At 36.7% G+C, this 22,970-nt stretch overlaps 2 protein-coding genes across 10 annotated transcripts in view; one reads left to right on the top strand and one right to left on the bottom strand.

Annotated features, from left to right (window-relative positions):
• The first annotated feature begins 1,532 nt into the window (after positions 1 to 1,532).
• Positions 1,533 to 17,129, top strand: PRG4 (proteoglycan 4). 6 transcript variants are annotated; one of them, XM_081026908.1, is made up of 13 exons: positions 1,535 to 1,544; positions 2,159 to 2,275; positions 4,531 to 4,653; positions 5,920 to 6,039; positions 8,671 to 8,820; positions 9,347 to 9,466; positions 10,867 to 12,492; positions 13,249 to 13,326; positions 14,245 to 14,381; positions 14,658 to 14,814; positions 15,284 to 15,478; positions 15,929 to 16,054; positions 16,866 to 17,129. In XM_081026908.1, the coding sequence occupies exons 2-13, from the start codon at positions 2,185 to 2,187 to the stop codon at positions 16,961 to 16,963; spliced, it is 3,021 nt and encodes a 1,006-aa protein (XP_080883034.1). In that variant the 5' UTR covers positions 1,535 to 1,544; positions 2,159 to 2,184; the 3' UTR covers positions 16,964 to 17,129. The 6 variants fall into 6 exon arrangements, with proteins under 6 accessions (XP_080883038.1, XP_080883034.1, XP_080883035.1 ...); XM_081026909.1 differs by lacking the exon at positions 4,531 to 4,653; XM_081026911.1 differs by lacking the exons at positions 1,535 to 1,544; positions 4,531 to 4,653 and adding an exon at positions 1,572 to 1,814 and having other exon boundaries at positions 9,347 to 9,436.
• Positions 17,012 to 22,970, bottom strand: part of TPR (translocated promoter region, nuclear basket protein) — a 58,299-nt gene continuing 52,340 nt past the window's right edge. For 2 of the 4 annotated variants that reach the window (XM_081026904.1, XM_081026905.1), the window contains exons 48-52: positions 22,493 to 22,600; positions 22,193 to 22,349; positions 20,135 to 20,253; positions 17,798 to 17,893; positions 17,012 to 17,215 (exon numbers count right to left, since the gene is read on the bottom strand). In XM_081026904.1, the coding sequence (XP_080883030.1) occupies positions 17,160 to 17,215; positions 17,798 to 17,893; positions 20,135 to 20,253; positions 22,193 to 22,349; positions 22,493 to 22,600 (536 nt within the window). In that variant the 3' untranslated portion in view covers positions 17,012 to 17,159. The remainder of the gene's footprint in view (positions 17,216 to 17,797; positions 17,894 to 20,134; positions 20,254 to 22,192; positions 22,350 to 22,492; positions 22,601 to 22,970) is intronic. The other 2 variants (XM_081026906.1, XM_081026907.1) reach the window with 1 other exon arrangement.

Below are 22,970 nucleotides of genomic sequence, written 5' to 3'. Positions count from 1 at the left end.
TGATAATTAAATGCAGCACTGTGGGGACAGAGCCCCAGAGAATAGTTTCCAGGCTCTTGGCCTCACATAGAAAGGGCTGGCTCAGGTAGTAGATGGTCATCAGCTGTGACTAGTTGGCCATCGGCTGTTACTGGTTAGCCATTAGCCACTGATATAACTGCTGTGGCTACGCTAGTGAGGTGGTGGTATGGTGGTATAGTGGTATGGCGTGGTGGTATGTGGATTACGGATTGCAGAGAGGCGGATTACAGCTAGCAAGTGAGGTTGGTTGGAAGAGACAAGTGGATGGCGGGTTGCAGATCGTGTGGCTCCTGCCTCCTGTGTCTCCAACACAGCCACCAGTGAGACTACAGTGGTATGACTCCCTATCAATGGCTCCATGGGTGTTCCTTTTTGGCCTCACCATATCCTGCGTTCTTATGTGGGGAGCGGGACCAGAGACCCCGCATGACACCCCACGTGACAAGCACCTACTAAATATATGGCACAGGGGGGAATCCAGGTTACAACAGTTTCTTTCAAAGAACATGTGAAACACAGCCTTGGTGAAGCACTGGACTAGATGTTGGCAATAGAATTAAGACATGGATGTTGGTTTTCCCTGGGAAAATCACAGTGTGTTGGGACGGGGGTGTGGGTTGGAAGGCAAGAGATGAACAGATAATTCCAATAAAATGTAGTACATTTTGTTGACTATGATTCTGGATTTGGTTTGGATTAACTGGAGAAGGTTTCAGGGAAATGCTAGTACATAAGCAAGGTCTTGTAGGTAGACGGGTTTTGAAAAGGAATATTGCATGTGAAAATGGGGTAAAATCTTAAGTTGAGCTGGCTCAGCTCTGCAAGGTTGATAGTTCACATTTTCTCTGTGGCAAGAAATCTAAATTAGTAATTTCAAAAGGCCTTTTTCCAAACACTGCTGGGCTTAAACAAAAAAACTAAGGGAGATAGTGATACAATTATTAAGCAGGTTTTTACATGGTAAAGGAACCTTGAAAATCCAGTGTGAATCATCCACCTATAGGTAATTGAGAGCATATTTTCTGTTTTCCGTGAAAATGAAACTTCTCAAGGAAAATGTACATTTGATTTAATAGTATAAGTTCAGAAAATACATGCCACAACTAACACTAGACAAGTTTTGAAACTACTCTTTGCTAGACCAGCTGGGGGAGAAAAAAAGAAAGCCATGATACCAGTATTTGACATTTTAAAGTTGCTGTTTCAATACACTAGTCAAAGCCTGCCAGAATGATTTAGCATCTCAGAACAATTTGTTCACTTCACTTAGAAATTAGAAGTGTGTTTGGGCCAATAAATCTGAATTTATTTTGTAGTAGTCATTTTTCTTAATGGAAGTGTTTTCCAGATGTTGCCCAAGTCTAGTCATCTGGGCTCTCTTCCAATAAATGAGGAAACTTTGATTTCATAGGTTGTCACTGTTGATTTTGTCTAACCTTTGGACAAATTGGTTCATCCCAATGTACTTGTACTGGTATATAAGACTTCCAGGACTTTGGAGAAACTCATCTCTCCTGTTACCGGTAAGTGTCAACGTTAATTTGCTTCCTGGAATTAAATGGGTTTTCAATTCAATAGGGATAAACTTTATTAAAGATATTTGAAAAAGATTTATAAGGATAGTAGTTGGAAAGTTATGAAAAAGATCATATTTATGCAGCACACCTGTTGGAAACTTATAAATTTATATTGATAGTTAAGGGAAAGTTGGAACAATAACTCCTGTGTTTATTAAATTGAGTTGTACTGAAGCTGGTTATTTTTCCCCCAAGATAGGACTTAAACCTTATACTGTAAGTACATATTCTAATTTGAATAGAGTTTTAAGATAAGTCTGTATTCTATTTTGGGGAATTGTAAAATATTCAAATGGTCAGTGACATGACTGAGATGGTGACTGATGATTCTTTTCTGCATAAGATTACATCTAATGGTCAAATATTTATTATAGAATTAAAGCTAATTACTTTTAAAAGTCTTGTTTCAACGATGGGATGGTGTTATCATTAAATTGCATTTTAAAAGTTACTGAAACTCTATGTGCAGCATAGGCATAAGTTAGTGGTGAAATTTAAGAGTATTTTCTGATATTTATTTATTTATTTATTTATTTATTTATTTATTTATTTATTTTCAGCCAAGGCTCGGTACCTGAGAACAACCATGGGAGAAGAAAAATGGGAGAGGAAAATACTTCCCATTTATTTGTTGCTGCTGCTTTCTGTTTCCTTGATTCAGCAAGTTTCTTCTCAAGGTACCTTAAACATCAAAAATTGTTTTATTTCACCATGATTGCTAATCATTCACTTCTGACTTTTATGTTGAAATGGATTTCTAAAAACTTATATTTAAGTTTAATGCATAGTTCAACCTTAAAATTTTGTAAAGTGTACGTAACATATTTGTAAGCATTTTGGAATTGTCATTTTTTTTCTAATGTATTATGAAATCTTTCAAGAAGTTTTGAGTTTTCCTATAGAATAATTTTTGTGTTATTTCCATGGTTCTCCCAAAAGTTTAAAAATGTATAGATATACCTGGAATTATACAATATCATCAAATTAACTTAAAAGAACAATATTTAAATAACATAATTTTTATGTACATGTTTACAAAGAAATCTAACTAATCTCTTAAATCAAATAAATTATTGATAAATAACTCGTTTTGGTGTAATGTAGATATAGATATGTTACTATGAACATTTGCAATATTTCCAGTGGCATTTTATTCATCTTGAAAGTTCTCTCTCTTTCTTATAAGGACAGTTCATCCAGATATGGACTTACACAGATGTGAATGTCATTTTATATTAGGCTCATGATTATTATGGTGAAATTACGTTTATAAAATAGATATTTTCAGTAAAATAATTAAAATTCTCATGAACTTGAGCATGAGAGATAACTGCGTGCCATGGACATAGTTTCAGAATCATTTAGATAAGAAAGATGGAAAATGCACGAAAGGAAATATAAATATTTAAGAAGGAATTGTGACTGCTCTGGTATTTCCAAACTCTTCTCCTCTCTCATAGTAAAATTTCAAGGTTCACAACAGTGGGTATATTTCCTAATCCACCTCTCCTTTGTAATAGAATCAATTGCACACTAAAATTGTTTTAATTTCCTTTAAACAAAAGAATTTAAAATTGGTTGTTAAAATTAACAACAATAAAAGTAGGACAGACATTTAATCTATTAAAATATATTTTGCCTATAAATATATTTGATTTCCTATTTCAGAAATCTGCTAACTGTAGAAGAATAACCCTTTGATGTTGTTTGTCTGCTTTTCTTGCTTTCTCAACCTCTTCCCATTTTCTTTTTTTGTTTATATATAATATATGTATTTACATACATACACTATATATGCATTTTGTTTGTGTTGTGCACATATGTATGTAAGAAATTCTGAAAGTTCTCCTAATATTTAATGTTGTATTTGCATATTAAGACTGACTTTCCTGGACTCATTATTTTGAGATTTTTTTTCAGTGTGCTTCAAAGTCTCTCTATGGATTTAGGACATTGCACCTGCCAATTTCTATTCCAGAGATGGATTCAATTGTTACCTTTCTGTGGTTATCTCTCAGGGAGGTTTTCTAGGTGTTTTCCAAATGATTTTAAAAATACATTTGAGGATAATTATGCTTTTGTTCTTGTTTTGTTTTACCAAGAATAACTCTGTTCATGACCTTTAAATTCATATCCAGACACTATTGCAAGAGTTACCTATTTTTTACTCACTTTAGCAGTAGTTGTGAACATCTGACTTCCCCAGTTATCCCCACCAATAAAAAGAAAAGGAAGCCATAACCAGCTTACTTTAAACTCATCATCAAGAATAAGAGGCAATGTGATTGGCTAGAAAAAGTTTGGGCTTTAGAAACCGATGTATCAGAGTTCAAATTCTAAATGGGCTATTGACTTAAGATTACCATAATGTATTATTCAAATCGGGACCCTTCTGAGCGTGAAAGAGGTCAATACGAATAATTAGCAGGTAGTAATTGAATCATAGTACATATGCACTGGGTCTCTTCACTCTCTGGGTGCCCTTGAGCAAGTTATTAAAATTTCAGTATTTCAGCTTCTTTATCTCTAAAAAGAAGCTACTGATACTCTCCTGGTAACATTTTCATAAACATTAGAGATAACGCATGACTCAGTGCCCACCACAGAGATGCTAATGTAATGGCAACTAGCCATCATAGCAGGATCAGTAGAGCTGTAGCTGCCACCCCTCCCCCAGGAGGGGTGCAAGGCTATTACTTTGCTTGGTTTTCAAAAGTGTCTTTATCCTCTCAGTCTAGTAAAGAATATAGTGGAATGACGAAGACCACATAAACGATCAGGCAAAGATTACCTGGATCTATTGATAACTATCTTTCCCAACCTTTCCCAATCAAAAACTTCTCTCCCACCAACAGGCTTTGTCGTCCTCATTAGATCTCGCCCTTTCTATAAAGTGGTTTGGCCATGTTTACACTATATTGTATACTTTTAGATTTATCAAGCTGTGCAGGGAGATGTGGGGAAGGGTATTCTAGAGATACCCCCTGCAACTGTGATTATAACTGTCAACACTACATGGAGTGCTGCCCTGATTTCAAGAGAGTCTGCACTGTGGGTAAGTCCTGAGAGTTGGTGTCTTCTCTGTCAAGCAAAACTGATCTTGACAGTTCCTTTGTACCCCCTTGCTGTGTCGTTTTCACATTATTTCACTACTTTTTGCTTAAGTGCCTTTCCCTTCACTTGCATAAATGTTGCAGTGTGCTATAGCTAAGGATGGTGTCTACTGGGGGAGGAGAAGGGGAGCCTGGAAATCTGTCACTTGCATAAGGTTATTGACTCCTGTCAAGTAAACTATCTTGTTTTCAATAGAGACTTAACACTGTGACTCAGGAGTTATTGAGAAAATAGTAATGAGTGATCATTTACTCCCAAGCAGAGATATAATTGCTTATGGGTAGGGCCCTTCAAAAGTTACATCAAAAGAATCCATGGACATAAAATAAGCTTATCTACTACTTGACTTTTTTTTATAATAGCATTGTTCGAAAGTACCTGAAAAGGGCAATTAAAGGTAATAAATGAGTGTCTAATGATGAGTTTCCGTTAATACCCAAAGGATCTGAATTTTAAATTATGAGTAGTATTTCACTTGAGCATATTTTGGGGCCAATTTGTTGTTAACACAGAAACATTTCATATTCAGTTTATGAAAATTATAACTAAAAATGTTTTAAAGTCATATATGCTTTAGAATTTGCATGTGAAGCTGATAAATATATTGTTGTACAATGTATGTGTTATATAAGGTAATTACTTCAGCTAGGCGTCATGGAGTCATTGTACCTCTAACCAAGGCTTTTTGTGAAATAAGCAGGTCTCTCTCACATAGTCTATGCCATGCATTAGGATGAAATCTTGCCCAGTTTATCATAATAAAGTTCTCTGCATTACAAATAAACAGTGACCCATTTATATGAAGCCAGCTCTTTGGAATATATTGTTGTAGATCTGAACATTCGATTATCAAACATGTTTTACAAAGCAGTGGTGAGAGGAGAGGATGGGGGGATTTCCCAGGATGGGTAATTTACTATTGAGACATTTCCCAAGTTTCCATTGTCCATCCAGGGGAAGAACTAAGGGAGCACTGGCATCTCTCTGGGAGGATTGAAGGGCAAGGAAGTTTTCCCTCAATCATCATATTTCTTTCTTGACTCGGGCTATCTCCACTTGGGAAGCCATCCATTTTCCAAATTCCAAATAAAGAACTTAGAAATGCATTTTTGGAGCTCTAGTCAGCTACAAGGTGGAAAATGGCTCTCCATACCTGGGCGTGACTGTGTCATCAATAATCCATAATGTTTTGTTTTGCTCTGGGTAGATCTTTCCTGTAAAGGCCGCTGCTTTGAGTCCTTTGAAAGAGGGAGGGAGTGTGACTGTGACTCTCAATGTAAGACGTATGGCAAGTGCTGTCCGGATTATGAAGATTTCTGCGAAGAAGGTAAGCATCACAGTACATCAGTGCTTCTCGGTGCAGCCAGATCTGTGCCAACTACCTAAGCTTCACGGATAATGTCTAACACACAGTTCATCTAAGGTCCTGACTTTACTAACGTATAAGCTATTTCATATTAATTTTGTTTTTCCCAAAATGAGTTAAAGAAGAAAAGCGTCTTCCGACAGCAGGCCCAGCTCAGCTAGGCTCCAGGAGCACAAGAGATCGCCATTTGAATAAAAGAGAGAACAGGACATGAGTGTACATGCTTTTTCCTTCAGGTGTAGTTCAATTTCAGGTTAAATCACCAGTAACCAACTCACTTGGTGATTTCTCATCTCACCCGAATGGTGCGGACCCTACGAAGTCAGTTGTCCTTTGAGCTATCTGCTTTTTTTGGCTTTAATGGTTTTGAATGTGTATTTAAGGAGAGAATCAACACTTTCAGTTTGTTTGAACTAGTACATTTACGAGTTAGGTAACATTTACAGGCAAACCTACCAAGAAGTTGCGGACTGTTCATTTTATGTCTCTTCCCATTTGATAGTCACTTCAATACTCTCTCTCCAAGTACCTGTGTGTGATAGTCAACAAAAAGGGATATTCCCACTTTAAAATCTCTGGTTATAGGTCCTGAAGGAGTACTCTGAGAATATAATAAAACCCTCTACATTTCACAGAAAACAAGATTTAAAAAATATACTGAAACAGTGGATGCCTTTCTCTCACCAAATGTTCGTTCTTAAATCCTATTTTGTTAAAAAAAGAGAAAAAGGAATATTTGTGGCGGTAAAAGAGAAAATAAGCATTGCTTGCATCATCTTATCATTTTATTTAAACAAGCCTGCACCTTCTGCTTCTTTCAAACAGTGGAGAAACATTTCTTAACTGTTCAATGTTTTCATTGGAAAGCATTCCCGAAATAAAGGAGACAACACCCTGTAGTCAAAAACTCCGCACGCGGAGTTCTGGCAGCTTTTAGAAGGACCCATGATAAGAGCTACATATTTACTGATTGCCCTGATAATTGTTTTGGCTGTGAGACAGAAAACTAAGAATTTATTCTGGGCAGAGGACGGGTGGGGAGGGAGGATGGTTAGAGAATGATGAAGCGTTGGGAGAACCAGTTAAGAAAGACAGTGCTTTATGGTACTAAGCAGTGGGTCAGATTGCCTGAAATTTACATAGAACTTAATGGGGGAGGGGACTGGTGAAGGTAATGCTTCATTTACAGACTTCACAGAGATAGTCAGGGTTCCAAATGAAAATAAGGAACCACCAAGAGCTTCAATACTTCATTTTTTAAAACATATATTAACAGCCAAACTATCTTGCAACTCACCTCTCAGTTATTTCAAGATTGCTATAGATACTGCTTGTCAGCTTCTACGTATCTCAACATCATAACATTTCAAGAATTGAAGGAATCATAGCAGTCAAGCTATGAATGTGGGTGAGAAAAAGGTCTAAGATGTTAAGTTTTGCGTAAGATCACTAGCTAGCATGTGGCAGAACTGTTTCTCAAATGAGGGACTTGGTGTTTTTGTTGGGTGGGAGGAGGAAGAAGTATGGTGTCAGTGTGTAGAGATTGCAGCAAGAGGGTACTGAGGGGACGTTTGGGAAGAGCAGCAGGATTTCTTACAATGCTCCATTACCCAGACCATCCCCACTATTCTCTGCTTTCTAATCTTTCAGAAGTCCCTCTCCTTTTCTTCTAGTTCCTAATGACCAAAACATGTCCCCTTGTCATCTCTTCTGGACATGAAAAGAGGTGGGAGTAGGGAGTGATGAAACATTTAAGATATACATTGAACCATTAATAGTTGTTTGATGTGGGGTAGGGCAAGGAATTTTGAGAAATGAATAATGGGAAGATGTAAAACGTTTACAAGAGACAAATATTCATGCAGAACTTTTGTAATTAAAAAACATCAAAGGTACATTGATATCATTTGATTTAAATGAATATGAAAACAGGAAAAACATAATCATGATATTTCTCTTTTTGAGAATACAAATACCGTCATCCACGCGCAGTAATTATTTTTATCACCACAGAAGGAAGCCAACAAAGGGTGGAGTTTACAAAGTCAACTACTTTTCAGACAGGCAAATACCTCCAGAAATCATTTAGCATAAACATCTCAGTTTGCAAACAAGAAAACAAAGTTCAAAAGGAGTTAGCCCTTTCACCCAAGGTCAAGCGGAAGATAGAGCCTTGCGTGCCTAGGAATGGAATTCGGGTCTTCTGACTCCTGAGCCTTTGCTCCCTATCGTAACCTACAACAATTTGAGAACCAATATTTTATAGCAGTTATAATATTTTAGATTTTATAAAATATTTTATATATTACATTAAACTATATATAAATAAATTATATTTTAAAAATTATAAAATTATAATTTATACATAAATTATAAATTATAAATATTAATATTTTATATATTATAAATATTTTATAGCAGATATATTTTATATCCTCATCATTAATTGGTTTGCCGCCATTAGTGTTGGGCTAGAGCCTGCCTGCACTGGTTTTCACCAGCATCTATTCTTGAAGCTAGATGAACAGGTGCATTTCAGTTAGAGTTGCTGATGAAACAAGATGTTAACCAACCTGTCTTGCTTGGACTCAGTGCTTAGCCCCACATCACCACCATCTGCAAAGACACCGCCTCCGCCTGCAGGAGCACCTCAGTCCATCAAATCAACAACCAAACGTTCACCCAAATCACCAAACAAGAAGAAGACTAAGAAAGTTGTAGAATCAGAGGAAATAACAGAAGGTAGGAAGATGACAGATTTAACAAAAGGAGGTTTCTGAGATGAGATAATCTGTAGATGGACTGCTTTTATATGACTCCTCATAGACCAGAGTAATCTTATGAGTCATTAAAGGCTTATTACACTTTTTGTTTACTTGTTTTAAGTCTAAGTTTAAGCCAAAGTATAAACCCTCAGATATTTGTTTTCCTTATTTTACTGAGCCCATTATGGGGGGCTAGGTTAAAATAATCAGAAGAAACAAGTCTTAATGTAAAAATAAAAATAAAACATGTTTTTTTTGCAGAATAATTATGTGAGATATGGGAAAGTTGAGAGGAAGTTATATAGTTACATTGCTAGAATCTGTGATGAACTCAGGTGCCTTGCTTTTAACTGACAAATTAGAAGGACCGTTGATCATTTAAAATAAAGCAGAACACAGATATTTGTAGATCAGTAAGCAGTATTTCATTGTATTTGGATTGGAGGTTCTTTTTTTGCTTTAAATCACAATTGATGTGATCAACCTTTTTATTTGATTTATAGAACATTCTATTTCTGAAAATCAAGAGTCTTCCTCCTCTTCCTCTTCCTCTTCAACTATTCGGAAAGTCAAGTCTTCCAAAAATACAGCTGGTAATAGAGAATTAAAGAAGAAACCCAAAGGTTTGAGCATTGATAAAGATCAAAGACTATATCAATGCCATGTTACCAATGATTATCTAACAGTAATGCCTGTTGGTAGAATGGAGGACATTTCAATATTTGGGGCGGGGGGTACATCATTTTATAAAAATTATTTTTGAATATACTAATGAAAACTTACTACAGGAAATTAGTGCCTAACCGCTAAGAAACTACTCTTGAAAGCAAAGGCTAAGATGGTATAGCAGCAACCGTGGAACCACAGGATGGCGCCAAAGATGATTATCTATGGTTTTCTATTTCAGTTCCTGTCTACCTGATATCACTTTTCTTTCTTCTTCTTCTGTCTTCCTTGTATTTTCATTTTTCCTTCCCCAGATTTCTTTTATTTAACAAATACTTATATATTATATGTTTTAAAATGTTATTTGTTAAATTCTCACACACCTCTCAGGGAAAGGTAATATTATTTACATTTTACAAATCCTCTTTATTGTTTTCCTAATAAATTATATCATATCTAGCTGATTTTTCTGTAGTAGAGAACGTACTACAGAGTAGGCTATCACCTCCTAAAAAGAAGTTCCCTTTGTTCTGCTTTTTATTATTTCCTGAAATTCTAAACTATATTCTCTCTCTAGGAAATACCAGATTTTGGATACTGGAGTCTTAAAAAACTCTTATTTCCTGGGTGGTTGTGATTTCCCCTGAAGCTTTCTCTCTAGCTGAATAGCCAGATATTTAATCTTTGAGTCATCCAGAGAGTCTTGCACATAATAGTTGTGCAATACAGGTTTGCTAAGTGGAACTCAGCTGTGATGTGACCCTTGGGCTCTGTAGTTCACCTATGGGGTAGCTGCGGTGGGAAATCCTATTAGATAGAGTCTTTTTGGGGCCATGGCATCCTAATCTCCTCCATGTCCCCTGGGACTGGGCAGAGGAAAAAGAACAGCTACCAGCCATGGGTATAGAAACAGGGCTCAGTAGGGACCACGGAGTGACAGGAGCATATTCCTTGAATGTAGTTGTAGAGGCCTCTCAGGTGATTGGTGCCATGAATCCAGGAGGAAGGAAGGGGCACTGGGCAATGAGGAATAAGTGGAGAAAGTGAAGGGCAAAGAGCTTTCATGCAAAGAGATGAATTAGTGGTATTGATCATGTTGATAATTTCAAGTTGGCCACTTGTTTCCCTATATTAACTGTATAGTTTTACTTGTGCGTTTCATCCCTTATCTCATTCATTTGCTAAACTAGCCCAATGAGATAGGTTAAGTATTTAACATTTTATAATAAGTTACTAGACATACCAGGGGTCAGCAACCTGCCTAGAGACACACAGCTAGTCAATGATAAGAATGGGATCTTTATGTCATTATTAAAGAAAAAAAAACTATTCTAAAAGATGTCTATGTTTTCTCTAGTAAAAGATAACAAGAAACCAGCTCCTAAAAAGAAGCCTACCCCAGAACCACCAGTTGCAGACGAAGCTGGAAGTGGACTGGACAATGGCGATTTGAAGCTCACCCCAACTCCTGACGTGCCTACTACTCAACGCAATAAAGTTACCACAACCTCCACAGTTACAACAGTGAAGACAGATTCTCAACCCAGTCTTGCACCTAATTCTGAAACATCCAAAACGACCTCTTCGACAACCGATACGGAGAAAACAGTTGAAACTAAAGAGACTTCTGTAACAAGTAAAGAGACTTCAGCTAGCGAGACAGAGAAGACTACTTCAGCTAAGGAGACACGAAGTGCAGAGAAAACATCTGCTAAAGATTCTGTGGCCACAACCGAAGTATCTGCTAAGTCTACAACGGAAGCTGAAACTACAACCAAAGCTGCTTCCACCACCCCTAAGGAAACTACACCCACCACCACCACCAAAGAGCCTACACCCGCTACACCCAACGAGCTGACACCCACCACCCCCAACGAGCTTACACCAACCACCCCCAAGGAGACTACACCCACCACTACCACCAAAAAGCCTACACCCACCACCCCCAAGGAGCCTGCTCCCACCACACCCAAGGAGACTACACCCACCACCCCTAAGGAGACTGCACCCACCACCCCTAAGGAGACCACACCCACCACCCCTAAGGAGACTACACCCACCACCCCCAAGGAACCCACTCCAACTTCTCCTGAGACACCTGCACCAACCCCCTCAGAGGCCTCTACTCCAGCTACTACCATGGAGCCTCCCACTCCTCCCAAGAATCCTGCTGCATCAACTCCTGAGTCTCCTGCAGAATCCACGCCAGAGGTTCTTGAAGACAGTCCCAAGGAGACTGCTGTAACTACAACCAAGGCTTCTGAAGTGACCGAGTCTGAAATTACTACCACAGCTAAGGATAAGACAACAGAAAAAGGCATACATACCACAACTGAAATTACAACTGCTACATCTAAGAGTACAACAAAAGAGACAGCAACTCCAACAGAAGAAAAGGCCACTGAATCCAAAACAAGTACGACCATGCAGGTAACATCTACCACAACCAAGGATACAGTGACATCACCCAAAATTACTACCAAGGAAACAACTCTTGCACCCAAAGTAACGACTACAACAAAAAAGACAACTACTACAACTGAAGAGACTCTGAATCCATCTGAAGAGACAACAGATATATCAGAAGACACAGTTACTAGTTCGAAAGTGACAACTCGTCAACCCCAAAAGCCAACCAAAGCACCCCAAACGCCCACTTCTACCAAAAAGCCAAACACAACACCTAAAGTGAGAACACCAAAGCCTACGCCATCCCCCCCAAAGATGACTGCATCAACGGTGCCTACCCTGAATCCTGACTCTTCACAGGAAACCATGCTCCAAACCACCACTGGGCCAAACCAAGATCCTAATTCAGAAATAGTTGAAGGAAATCCAGAGAGTGAAGAACCATGTGCTGAGGAAGGAGAAAAACCTCACGTAATTCTCAAGCCCCACGTGTTAACTCCTATAGTTGTTCCAGGCACTGACGTCATAGTGAGCGCACCCAATGAAGGCATGGGCATCAACCCGATGCTTTCAGGTAATGAGAGTTTGTTACTTCCATTTATTAAACTATTAGGTGGGTGCAAAAGTGACTGTGGTTTTTGCAATTATTTTTAACCTTTTAAACTTTTGCAATGACTTTTGCACCAACCTAATAGTAATGTTAACTGACATCTACAGAACTAGAATGCCCTGATTTAGTATCACTCTACTGATGCATATTATCTAGAACCCTGAACTTGTTGCCTTGTGAAGTTTTACAGCTTCTCTGTAGGTAAGCAGGAGTCATCATAGTAAGATTAACTCAGTCTTTGGAAAATCGAGTAATGACCCAATGTTAGGAATTTCGTGCATCTGTGTCTGTAAGCAGACAGTGTACAGAATGTCAAAAAGTATTTAGTTGAGAGTCTACCCTTAAAAAAAAATACAAAGCAAAAATCTGCAATATTATTTTCTTTTCCAAACCAATTCTAATGGGCCATCAGAAATGAAAAATGGAATTTCATGTTGAAATCAAACATCCAAAAATTACCTAATTTACATGAAGATCAGGTAAACCAGCCCATTCCAATTCATCATTTATTTTTATGTAATACTTTTTGAATAATATCAAGTAAAACAATTATGAAACGTATCACTTCTTTCACCTCTGAAATACATGCACCTCAAGCTATACACCCTTCAAAGACTTAGGAAAGAGTGAACAGAGGAAACGAAACCATGGGAGGATTTGAAACAAACACTTCCCTCATTTTGTTTTGTATTGACTTGATTTTTTATTAATTTGTCTTAGATGAGACTAATTTATGCAACGGGAAACCAGTAGATGGACTGACTACTTTGAGGAATGGGACATTAGTTGCATTTCGAGGTGAGTTATGCACACATTTCTTCTTTGGACCATCCTTTTGTCCTTGGCATTTATGAGAAGAACCAAAACCACCGGAGATGGTAGTTTGGGTCGAACTTTCCGGAGGGGAACCTGATTGACAAACTTATCTCACACAATATTATGAGACCCTGAGAGTAATTACCAAAATACTGGATTAACAAATGTAGACATACTATAGTAACAAATGAAACAAAGTGCTTGAACTAAGATTTTTCCTACCTTTGGGAATTAAAAGGTAGTGGAAATTTTAATTTCCTGTCAAACGAAATGACATCAGGATTGGTTTTTCCCTGCTCTGTTATTTGAAAATAACATCTTTATTGTGATGTGTTCAAGCATTACACTCTTCATGCAAGAGAAACAGTAGTGATTACACGTTAATCACCTGCTGTACTACCCATTGCTAGTCCAGTTTTCTTCTATTTAGGTTAAATCTGAAAGGAAGTAAATCATAGACTTGCACAGCTGAAGAGATTTTAGTAGTCCTTGAATTATAACTCCTGAATTCTGAAACAAAAAGAAATTGAGAGAAAAGTGACTTTCTGTAAGTCTCAAAGTCAGAAGGCACTTTCTAGAGAAACTGGAAAACTGAAATATTTCAAAAGTTATACTAAATTTCAGACTTGAGAAATATCCACTCTCAGAAATATTCAAATAGTACCTTCTGTACTAGTAGGTTGGTACAAAAGTAATTGCGGTTTTTCCCAATTTAACCTTTTAAACCACAATTACTTTTGCACCAACCTAATAGTACTCCCAGTTCTAACTTCTCGTCACAGAACGCTGTTAACCCACTCAATGTTTTTATGATAATTTAACGTTTTTCATTTTGGTTTCTTTTGGGATATGTTTTAGTGTTCATTCAATTTAAAGGCTGATCTATCACTTCAATTTTAGGTCATTATTTCTGGTTGCTAAATCCACTCAGTCCACCATCTCCACCTCGCAGGATTACTGAAGTTTGGGGTATTCCCTCCCCCATTGATACTGTTTTTACTAGGTGCAACTGTGAAGGAAAAACTTTCTTCTTTAAGGTAAGAAAATGTCTTTGCGAGAGCAATCAGTAGAGATTTATTCTTTTATTGTAACAACATAAATCAGCTCAACCTCATTTTCAGAAGGGTTTCCATATTTTAATGAACTATTCTATCATCAAAATTTACTAAAAAGTTAACACTTAATTTAGTAACATTACGGTCAACTTAATCAAATACCTAAATGAAAACTTTCTCCTATATTTAAATCTGAGAATGAATTCCTAACCTTGTTTTCCAAAGCTATTAACATCATTTTCTCTTTTAAATGATCAGGATTCTCAGTACTGGCGTTTCACCAATGATGTACAAGATTCAGGGTACCCCAAACAAATTGCAAAAGGATTTGGAGGACTAAATGGAAAAATAGTGGCAGCTCTCTCAATAGCTAAATATAAGGACAGACCCGAATCTGTGTATTTTTTCAAGAGAGGTATGTGTTACATAATTGACAAAATTATACAACTTTTAAGAATTGTTTTGCCAGGGAAACTTTACTCAATATTTTCATTTACTAATGGGTTTACGGTCAAAAGATATCTTTAGTGGCTGAAGTCAAGTATTTTCAATTTAAAAAAAAAATTGAGGGCAGTAAGAAGCATTGAGATCTCTCAACATGCAAATCGCAATTTTCCCCCGAGTATTCTGGTCACTGATAAGTGAATGTCATCACTTACTTTCAAACAAAATTAAATATGTAACTGCAATTTGTTGGCTTTGTTTATTCAACACATATTTCAGGATTTAATTTTATAATACTCTTGACTAAGAGTCATTATTAATGTCTAGACATACTTTATGAAAAACTGTTTCCTCCACCTTGTAAAAGCTCGTTTCCAACTTTTTTTGGGGGGGATTAAAATTAATTTTCTTATTAGATGTGATTTTCTAATACACAATAGGTGGCAACGTTCAGCAATACACTTATAAACAGGAGCCTGTGAGAAAGTGCACTAGAAGGCCTGCTATTCATTACCCAGTGTTTGGAGAAACAATACAAGTTAGGAGGCGTCGCTTTGAACGGGCTGTCGGACCTTCTCAAACACACACCATCAGAATTCAGTATACGCCCATCAGAGTCCGTTATCAAGACAAAGGTAATGTTTTTTACAGTGTTAAAAATTCTTACACACAAAGTAGATGTAATAGTTTCTTAATAAGTAAGGTTTATTAAATATAAATACTGACCAAATAGCCCTAATACTTTAAGCTTATTGATGCAGAACATCAATTTGCTTCAGTTAATGACCAAAGATCCTTCCTTTCTCTTTGAGGGTGAGGAATGCAATTTGAATATTTGTTAATTATAATAAACATTATCAAGTATTTCTTATCAAGAACATTATATGCAAATCTGTAACCCTCAAAATAGTGATAACAGGTAGGTATTTGCACCAGGTCAGAGAGGGAACCAAAGTTAAATAACAGCCGAGGTAACAAAGCTAAGTGACGAAACTGGGATTAATAGCAGGTCTGACTCTCGTAGCTGCTCTTTCCAGTATAGAACATTGCCTTCCAATCTGATACCAGTACATTGTGATCTACAGGTTTCCTTCATAATGAAGTTAAAGTGAGTTCAATGTGGAGAGGATTTCCAAAGGTGGTTACTACAGCTATATCACTGCCCAACGTCAGAAAACCTGATGGCTACGATTACTATGCTTTTTCTAAGGGTGAGTTAAGCAAACTCTTACTAGCTTCCCAAATAGGTGATCTAATCTTTGAAATATAAATATAATCACAATCACTAAATGTTTGATAGTGACTGAAGGGGAGAAGTTAAACTGTAACATATTAGTATATGTGCTGCCAAAGCGAGCACCAACTGTAACATTTATTCTAATTTTTCTGAAGAGAAGCAAGTTTAAATTTTTGCTTTACTTTCACAATAAATTAAAAGGATTGTAATTGAATTGTACCCTATCCTTCATGAGATGAAAGCGTACTGTGATAAAACATTCAATTACTTGAGTAAAACTGCTACTGAAAAAAAACACGTTTTACTATCATTGGTGGCATTTAATGGAGGCCTTATTTGCCACAAAGATATACTGATTTGCATCATTACACAGCCCATGAGATCAGAAAGGAGTTCCCGAGAAACTAATTTTATTTATTAAATTATATCATCTGAGACCTTTTTCTTTGAAAAATCCAGAAATCTAAGTTATTCTGCCTATATAAATGACATCATTTTTTTTAAAGAACAAAACCCAGGATAATTATTATTTTTTAAATTAAGTTGGTTTTTCTCAAATTCTTACTTTGAAAAAGGAGAACTAAACATAATTTTACTACAAGGTGGTGAAAGGTCAATCTGTCAAGGCAATTGTTTTTCTTTTTGTTAGCAAGTTCAAATTAATTATAAGCATTTTTGGTATTAAAATAATGAACAGTGACTTTGAGTATAATAATCGACATAATTTTAAAGTTCAAGTCTTTTTTTTACCTTTTAATTAAAAAAATGACTTTTCTTCTATTTAGATCAATACTATAACGTCGATGTGCCTAGTAGAACAGCGAGAGCCATTACTACGCGTTCTGGGCAGACCTTATCCAGTGTCTGGTACAACTGTCCTTAGACTGATGGCGAAAGAAGAGTCAACTAATGAAAAGGAAAACAAGAATGATACATTTTGACACTGAAATACATTTTATTAATAAAGAATGTTGAGATAAGCATACCAATTTAAATACAAAATGTTTTTAAACTCGACAATCATGACACTAAAACACATTTGACAAACTTATTCACAGTTATTATAGTTTACAGAACATTTAATTAATATTTCCTCTATTTATGCCTCCTCTCCCTCCCATTGCATGGCTCACACCTGTAAGAGAAAAAAAGAAATCAAACTGAATGCATCTTTTAAGAAGTTAGCTCAAAACCAGAGTATTCACTTACTCTATCTAGTTCATTATAAAAATTTGTTTTAAAAAACTTAATTTCATATCTTCAATGGAGATCATTACAACTAGATTAATTCTTACGATATGAATGCAATCTCTAATAGTTACATTAGAAAACATGGAGGTATTGAAATTTTACATTTTTTTTTTTTTTTACTAAACAAAGTCACAAAGTTTTATTCTGCTATATAAAAAGTGTAATAACTACAGACAGAGTTGTAACAAATGACTATACAGAACTAAAACACTTCAGCTTTTCCAAATCTTCCTTTGAATTCAAGGAAGAAATGAACAAATATAAGCACATACTCATTATACAGCTATGGTATACAGATCTGTCTGAAAGAAGTTTACAGGTTAGTAAACATCCCATGCTCAGTGCATAATTAATTAATCAATCCTTTAAAAAAAACTAGACACAAGTTGGAAGGTTAAGGATTAGAAAACTTGTTCCATTTATTATGATTCCACATCCTATCATGGAGTCACTATTAGAAATTTACCTCTCTGTCTGTTAAACTGACGACCACGGACACCTTGTCTCAATGTTGTCTGAAGTCTTACTCGTCTGAAAGGCTTTGGTTGACTACTGCTCGTATCTAAGAAAAACATTAAGATACAAGAAAGCAAGTTAAAAAACAAGAAAGTGGTTATAATGGCAAAAACTACCACACGAATGCAGGGATAAAATGCCGACTAGTGCAATAGTTTTCAATATTTAAAAGTAGTTTTTTAACGAGGGATTTTTAACAAAGAGAAAAAGGGTAAAAAGAAAAGAAAAATTTCCGTATTTTAAAAAGAGTTCTTGACTTTTTTCATTCATTCACTCAATTTGATAAACATTCACTTGGTGCCTATCCATGTTCCATACACTGTGCTAGGGGCTGGGGAACACAATAGAAAATAAAATATCACATCCCTCAGGAAAAAAAGCAGCCCATTACAATATAATGTGAGTCACACCTGACTCTTCTCTTTTCCAGACACCCCAAATCCAATCATTAGCAAACCTTGCCAGCTCTGATTTAAATATACATCCCCAAACTGACCTCTTCTCACAAACTTAACTCTATAATTCTGTCTAAAATATCATCTTTATCTTGTGTTATTGCAATATCCTCCGAACTTTCTCTTGTTTCTGCCCACTATTCATTTTCAGTCTCTTCTCTACACACAGCCAAACTGATACTGCTAAGTCTTTAAGTGAGATTACGTCAACTACTGTTTGACACAGCCCCGCAAAAGCTTCCTTATCCACGAATAGCCAAAGCAATTATAATGATCTACCAGATCTATGCTCGCACACCCATCTATCACCGGCAAGTCTCTGTCCTCACTGTAGTCTAGCCACAGTGGCCTCCTTGCTGACCCTGAAGCCATCACAGTGCTGCCTTATGGACTTTGCATGTGCTATCTCTCTTGCTCTAGAACACTCTTCCCCCAAATAACGGCACCACTTCACTCCCTTACCTCTTTTAGTTCTTTACTTAAATGTCACTTTCTTAGTAACACTTTCTGTGAAATTATCTGGCATATGGTAAGCACTCAAATATAATATTTGTGACCAAATGAGTAACTGCTCAGATGGGGAGGTTTAGTGTTTTATATTATCAAATAAATTTAAAAACATCCTAATTTCATATTTACTGTAAAAGGGAACAAGAACCATTATTTTTCATGCAAGCTCTAGTAAGATATAACTACTGCCAATTCTCCTGTTGAGGAAAGACAATTCTCAGGGGTGTCAGAATATAACTGGGGGCACAGAACTTCAGTAACTGTATTATTAATAGTTATAGTTACAATTTTTGAGCCTTACTGCATGTAAAGCATTAAGTTATACAATTATATATATTACATATAACCCTGGCTGCAGATTAGTTACAAATGTCCATATTTCATAATGAAATGTGCAGCGATTTAAACTTACTAGCTGTTAAAAGGTGGATGAGATCTGAAATTAGGGCTGTTGGCTAATAGGTTGATGTGTCACAGAAAATTATCTGAGAGGGAGAAGAGATCTTGAGATTACAATGTTCCAGAAAACCTGGCAGAGTTTGAGAATGACTGCTATAAACAATTAAAAATGAAAATAATCAGAGTGGATGACCGAATACTGTATTTCTTCAATAAAAGTAAGTCAGGACCTAAACATTCTGAGATGGAGAAGCTGGTAGAGTGTACTGGTGAAGACTGGGGTCTCTGGGCTACACTTCCTGCTCTTGTACCGGGCTTGCCCATTATTTACTTGCTATGTGACTCGGCCTTCCAGCAGCTGTTTCCGTATCTATAAAATGGGGATGAGTGGTCACCACACTGGGTTGCAGGGAGAATCAAATGAGTAAATATATGTAAAGGCCTTAGCATATTACCTGATACACAGTTAAGTGCTAAACAAATGTTATTTTTAAAAAGTACTGCAAAAATAATATTATTTTAGGAAAGATACATAAAATGTCAGTAAATTTAAAATATATTTTTTTTTTTGAAGAAAAGATCCCTTACCTTTCAACTCTCTGTATCAAATCTCATGTAGAACCCTAACATGTAAAACAATTCAAAATGGAGCTGCTCTGGTTTAGATAGAGGCAGGAGGCCTGGCGCTTCCTACTCCTTAGCTTCCCTCCCAGTACCTTACCCCACACAGTTCCTTTAGTACCTCTAAAACAACCAATGCCCTTGAACATAAATCAAGTTTCTTTTAATAAAATACAATTTCTCTTTTAAAAATGCATTTTAAATTCAAGGAGAAAGGATTATCAAATCATTACTAATGAAAGTGTCTTTTGCCAACAAATTTGATCTGTAACACTGTATTGTAGGCAAGAGCAGGAACTGACCTCCAGAAGAGCTGGAAGGAGGATCCTGGCTGGTGGAAGGAAGGTCTGCCTCGTCAGATGCCTGGACAGGCTCTTCTTCCTGCTGGCTGTCAATTTCCAGGCCTGCTTCTGAACTAATACTAAGGAAGGAAAACAAAAATTGATTAGGAAATACAATTGATCCTAGAACGTATCCTGTTGTTCCCAAACCTTTGTTGATACAGTTTACCAGTTAACCCAGAGCTCCTCTCCAACTCAAAACTGTAAACTCTGATATTGGTGGCCATGTTTTTCTAAAGGGGCAGGGAAGGAGAGCTCAAGTTGCTTTTTCCTCACACTTCTCTCACTAGTGCACATTCCAATTTTAGTTTTTGTTTTTCCTCATTTTGACAAGGGTTGACATTCACTAAAAATGTCTTACCCAGATTTTGATACATCTCAAAACAACTCTGTAGGAAAGTAGAATATTAAAATAATTCACAACAGTCTCAACTATTAATAATATATCACTCCCTCACATGGGCTCTAGCCCAGATGACGGACTGTGGGCACATGAATTTCCTGTTCAATGGCTATAACTCCCTCTCTCTCTGCCATTCAAGATAGCACAGTAAACAGCAGGTGAAGGCGCTAAGAGTACAAGAATAACTTGACTCTGCTCCAGTTTCAATCGTCTGCAAACTTTAGTACGTTTATTAATAACAATGTACCTGAAAGATGTCTCTCATAACTATGTGCTGAAGCTGCAAAGCACACGGGGCTGACGTCAGGGCTATATCCACCGGAGCCAGCTGCCAGTGGTACAGCCTAAGTCAGTTAGTTTAACATGCTCTGAGTCAGAGCTTTCTCATTCGTAAGAGGGGACGACACTTTCCAGAGAGACTGCGTGGGTTAGAAATGACATGTATAAAGTGATCTGCATACATGGGATGGAATCAATGGTAGCTAGTATTCTCAGCAGAAGCTGTACCTTCCTCCAAATTAAGTAACTGTGTTAAAATGTAATAACAGACCTGTTCTTTTCCTCATATACTGTGTTCCCCTGAAAATAAGACTAGGTCTTACATTATTTTTTAATGTAAGTAACTGTGTTAAAATGTAATAACTGTGTTAAAATGTAATAACAGACCCGTTCTTTTCCTCATATACTGTGTTTCCCTGAAAATAAGACTAGGTCTTACATTATTTTTTGCTCCAAAAGATGCATTAGGGCTTATGTTCAGGGGATGTCATCCTAAAAAATAATGCTAGGGCTTATTTTCCAGTTAGGTCTTATTTTCGGGGAAACACGGTACTAGAACTGGCCAAAAATTACGCTAAGAAAATACTGCCAAAACGAAATCTCTGTGCTCTTCCTAGGAAATCTGGGTTCTACTTCTAGTCTCGCTTCTGACCATGAAGTGGTTCGTTCAACTTCTTATTTTATGAAGATTTAGGTTCCACCTCGAAAGTTACACTTCCCCAAGTCCACTGCCTAGTATTAATAGTTCTTTCCATTAAATTACTCTACCTCCTTTAATTTAAGAAAATCCAGATCATTTGTCACAAAATACTTCTTTTTTAAAACTGCTTATAACTGATATGTTAAAAATGTAGTCAGGTTTTGAAAAATACTAGATAATTTCTAATTTTTACAAAGTCGGTATGCCAGATACCAAGATTTAAATGTACACAAACAAAGACTAAGTGAGGTTCATTTGAAAGCCCACTACTAAATGGAAAGTGAGTCATTTCCTAATATTCCTAATTTTCACAGAAAGACTTCTTTCTTGGGGAAAAGTTGAAACAGCTACATTAATGGAAGGCTACCCGTGATTTTAAAGAAATACTTTGTTCTAGAATAAACACATCATGCGATTTTTCAGGGAGATAACATTTGTCTTCTCTAATAACAACCACCAAGTCCCAAAACATTACGATATGCAAAAAGCAGCCTTTCAAAATATACAGCTCGGTTTACTTTTGTAATGGGATGCTATTGAAAATACAGTTTGACCCGATTATTCCCTGGCTGAAGGAAAACAAATGCTGAAGTCTGGCAAGTGTACAGCGAGCCAACCTGACAGAGTAAACATTTACCCTTCAGATTCTGCCTCCACGAACACTTCATCTCCGTCGTCACCGGCTGCCGTTTCATTGGTTGTGGACAGAGTGCCAGTCGATGTTGTCACCATGGGAACCGACTGAGAGGCATGCTCCGAAGCGTCAGCAGTGGTGCTCTCAGTAAACACGGTCACTTCAAAACAAAAAGACCAGAAGAGCGACGAACACTGTAACTTTGTGCTGTCCTTGATTTTTAGCCAGAAGATGTCTCAGATGTTTTCATTTTACCAATGGATTAGGTTTTACATAATCTACTCATCTGCCTGTGCTACCTACCTGGGGCTGCTACTTGCAGGGGAGTTGTGGGAACACTTCGGCCACCCGACTCTTCTTCATGAGCTAGGAAGAGTGGTGTTTCATACATTCCCAAACCTAAAGACAATTCTGAATATTAACAAATGATTGAAAGAACACAAAAGTGTCAATATGCGAGGTATCTGAAAGAAAAAAATTAATCCGCAGACACATAACTTTGTTAATGTCCACAATTAGCTCATCAAACAAACATCAATCCCTCAAAATGTAAATACAATAGAAACGCATTCTTTAAGTCCCCTAATACTAATATAAGTACCCTTAAAAGGTATCCAAAAGGCCACTCTTACAGTTTCACACAGGTTAACTTTACTGAGTACCCAGCTATAAACTAGGTACTTTGTTAGCATCTGCGCATCACCCAAACTGCAAATATTATTAGTCCCCTTTTTGTTAAAGAAACTAAATTTCAAGAAAGTTAATTAACTTTCCCGAAGTT

Source organism: Rhinolophus hipposideros (assembly GCF_964194185.1).
Source record: "Rhinolophus hipposideros genome assembly, chromosome: 19".
NCBI classification, from domain to species: Eukaryota; Metazoa; Chordata; class Mammalia; order Chiroptera; family Rhinolophidae; genus Rhinolophus; species Rhinolophus hipposideros.
This window is presented reverse-complemented; position numbering and strand designations above follow the sequence as displayed.

Bases quoted from the DNA above. Each gene is read 5' to 3' on its own strand.
- PRG4 (XM_081026908.1), top strand. From the start codon at position 2,185: ATGGGAGAAGAAAAATGGGAGAGGAAAATACTTCCCATTTATTTGTTG. The intron at 4,654-5,919 runs GTAAGTCCTGAG...TGCTCTGGGTAG, and splicing joins CAAGAGAGTCTGCACTGTGG to ATCTTTCCTGTAAAGGCCGC. The intron at 9,467-10,866 runs GTTTGAGCATTG...TGTTTTCTCTAG, and splicing joins ATTAAAGAAGAAACCCAAAG to TAAAAGATAACAAGAAACCA.